At 40.3% G+C, this 3,457-nt stretch overlaps 1 protein-coding gene across 4 annotated transcripts in view; it reads right to left on the bottom strand.

Annotated features, from left to right (window-relative positions):
• Positions 1-3,457, bottom strand: part of LOC107048324 — a 12,195-nt gene that overhangs the window by 1,952 nt on the left and 6,786 nt on the right. For 3 of the 4 annotated variants that reach the window (XM_015271459.1, XM_015271460.1, XM_015271461.1), the window contains 3 exons: positions 2,761-3,163; positions 2,204-2,460; positions 24-1,459 (listed from right to left, as the gene is read on the bottom strand). In XM_015271459.1, the coding sequence (XP_015126945.1) occupies positions 1,211-1,459; positions 2,204-2,460; positions 2,761-3,163 (909 nt within the window). In that variant the 3' untranslated portion in view covers positions 24-1,210. Of the gene's footprint in view, positions 1-23; positions 1,460-2,203; positions 2,461-2,760; positions 3,164-3,457 lie in introns of those variants that run through there. The other variant, XR_001461675.2, reaches the window with a different exon arrangement.

Genomic DNA, 3,457 nt, shown 5'->3' with positions numbered 1-3,457 from the left:
TTTTTTTTTTTTTTTTTTTTTTTTTTTTTTTTTTTTTCAAATTGCAATTCCATGAGTTTCTAGCCAAAATTGAGAATTAAATAGCCTTTTCGATAGATGTTTCGAAGTTTCTTCAAGACATTTTATAAGCCTCCGGAATTTCTCCAATTCTAAAATTTCGTGAGTGATTATCCCCTCGAGTATATTTCAAGTATCCACAGTAAAAATCCAATATTCAACGCATGTAAAGGTCCCAAAGCCCGAAGAAACCTGAAAAAACTGGCCTGAAATTTAATCTCAATAAAAAATACTGACGAAAAGACTTTCTCAACGAAATGCAAAACATAATCAATAAATTTCCAATCATCAATTCCACAGGTACCCTCGTGAATTGGCAAATGACAACCAACTCAAATCCAATTAATCCTAAACATTACCCTTAAATTGATAAAATAGACAATATATTCTGCCGTGGGTTACGGTCCGACAGATTAATTGAACGATTTAGTGGCGTGACATCCCGTGCCACGATTGACAATCATGTTTACACGTTGACAGAGACACATCTATGTATGCTATTTTAACACTGTTACCAGAATATTTAAACTGATAACATTATCCCAGTTGGACAACAGCTGTTTATGGACACCCCTTTGAAACCGTTACAGCCCTTCGATATGATTCATAAAAAGCTCCTCAATATCTACTTTCTCGTATTGCCTATTTCCCTACGATTTCTATCTCGGCATGGTTTTTTGCAAAATAAAATCCACGTTTTTCCGTTATTCCTCTTTCGGAAAATGGAACTTTTTCAATCCTCAATAAATCGAGATCGGTTGAGTGACATTCAGTGACTTTATCATCACTCTCAAGATATTTTTTCCAGGCTTTAAAATTAAATGTCATGTTTTCAGATTTTAATGATTGAGGCAGTCCCATTCACCTCTTAACGCAGAGTCCAAGATATTTTGATTATCTTTTGATGTTAGTCTCAAAAAAAAAAAGAAAAATAGTTGCTGAAAACGTTATTACGATAGCAATGGTCAACACCCGATACATGCCAGACTTCTCTCAAAAGCTCTCAAAGTTGTTTGTATTTACTCACGATAAACGTTATCGATATACGTATGATAATCCCTGGGTTGTATCGATTTTACATTGTGTACTGAGAGAGAAGAATCCTTGGCGTTGGGAACGAGCCGGTACCGGCGCCGCCGGCAGGCAGTTCGGGTCAGGTGGTGCACCACGCGAGAACAACTTTTTTGAAGGGAACGAAGACAGCACGATCTTGCTCGCAGTCGAAGAAACGTCGGCCATGAAATGTCCCGTCAGACACTCCTGATTCTGTTGGTAGTTCAACACCAACATGAATATCCTCTCTACCTGGCACTGGCCCAATGTAACGAACTCTTCCTTGAAGTACTCGGCCTTCGGGCGATATCACTTTTACTAGGTGATCCAACTTTAAATCTCGTGGAATCTAATTTAGAATTGGGGAATGAAGAACACATGTTTGAGTTTTCTTACGAAATTACAAATTGGAAATTTTTTTCGATATCAGTAAAGGTCAAATGCTGACGAGGGTCAAGGTCTCAAGGGTCTGAATTTCATAAATTGGATCTTGTTAATCTTTTTGTGACAATATACACTTGAGAGGAAAAACGGAATACTTTTTTTTATTAAAAAAAAGCTTTCCGAAGGCAGAAAAAAATTCCGTTGACAAAAATTAATATTCACTTTGAAAAAAAAATTTCATTTGTATTTCTCCTACGCATTTACAAGTCGCCAGGGCCGTGAGAGTCGTCACACTCTCGTATACGTATAAAAAAGTGGATGGAAATTCACCCAGCGAATAGCCATGTGCGTAAAAGTTCAGACTGGTAACCTAAGGGTCGTGGGTTCAAGCCCAACCTCCGGCGTTTGTCACATTTTTTCAAATCGTAATTCCATGAGTTTCTAATCAAAATTAGAAATCAAATAACTTTTTCAATACTGGATCGAAATTTATCGAATAATACACACGTCGACGTGAGCCGAGGCATTTTCCTGGAAAAACTGAATAAAAAAAAAATAAAATCATACCTTCACCTTGATGAAGAGTAATTTTTCCCCTCAGACAGAAATCCAATTTCATACCAACAAATTGAATATAAAATTGGAAGTCCAACTAATCGCGTACATTCGAGTTAAATTCCTGGAAAACAGGAAATTATTTTTTTTTTACCTTTGGTAAATATGGCCTCGCGTCCTGCGGTGGATTCCACTCCCTGAAGAGATCCGGCTCGGAGTGTCTCCTCGTTCGTCTTCGCCTAGCTGATTGCCGACTCCAGTAATCCCCCGAAATAGTTAACATCGAATCGATACTGCGTCTGAGGTACTCCTCAGCCTCGTCAATGAGGGACTCGGTTGAGTCGCCACTGTTTTCACTGGCTATTGCGTCTGATCGTAAATTCGGCAGGCTTCCTCTTATCATTGGGCACTCTAATACAAGCAAATAAAAAACATATCATGACCATTTAATGTTCAATATCTCAAGATTGACTGAGTGAAGAAAAAAATTTTTTTCTTCATTCCAAAGATATTTCTCCACTTTTTTTTGATTATTCATTCATAACTTAATTTTTCAAAACTTCTGCATGATGCAGGACTTAATTGACAATTCCAGACGACGAAAGGTGAAAAAAAACATCGAGATAATGTTCGAGAGATAGTTCACCCGGGCCTCAATTCAAGAGATATCCATGAATAACCGAAGAGCGAAATAAATTTCCAAAAGCCTACCTTGAAACGTAACTTTGGAACGCGTTCGTTTCGGTGGATTCTTCACACCCCGTGTGACACTGGGTGGATGAATATGGGTGGGTGACGACGGCATTGATGACCAGGTGGGCCTAGGCGTGGAGGTGGCAGCTGGCACCTTCCACGTGTCGAAGGAGGCTGCATTCGCCCGCCAGGAGTGTCTCCTGGGTGGGCCCCCCACGACCTCGAGCCCAGGGGATGGAATCGACGTCAACGAGCCCCGATAGCGAGACGAATACAGATCTGTTGACAATCTACAGTCACAGGGGCTGGGTAGACCAGTGGCTGTGTTGCATCGTGGCCAATAGCCAGCTGGCGACCCCAGGGATTCACGACGATTGACGTCGGGAGTGCGCATACCGCATCCACGAGAATTGAAACAATTCTGGGGCAGAAGAATTGATGAATGAATGAACTGAACAGATTCGTCTCAAATGGTTCATGAGGGTCATATCGGAAAGGATCGGGCAGGGGGCGCAGCCCCCCTAGTATATGTCTAATTAATTATTTTAATCAACCACTTACACCTAAATACATTAAATTTGAGCCTGTAATTAGCTTTATGCTGTTGGCTCTATCTCTCTCTATATAATAAAAAAATAAGGGCAAAATTTAAGACAATTCAGGGGACGCAAAAATTCAGGCGACGCCTAAAGGTGGGGGGGGGGTAGTCAGGGGG

The sequence above is a fragment of the Diachasma alloeum genome, unplaced genomic scaffold (assembly GCF_001412515.2).
Source record: "Diachasma alloeum isolate Michigan unplaced genomic scaffold, Dall2.0 Dall_scaffold_00186, whole genome shotgun sequence".
Taxonomy (NCBI): domain Eukaryota; kingdom Metazoa; phylum Arthropoda; class Insecta; order Hymenoptera; family Braconidae; genus Diachasma; species Diachasma alloeum.
This window is presented reverse-complemented; position numbering and strand designations above follow the sequence as displayed.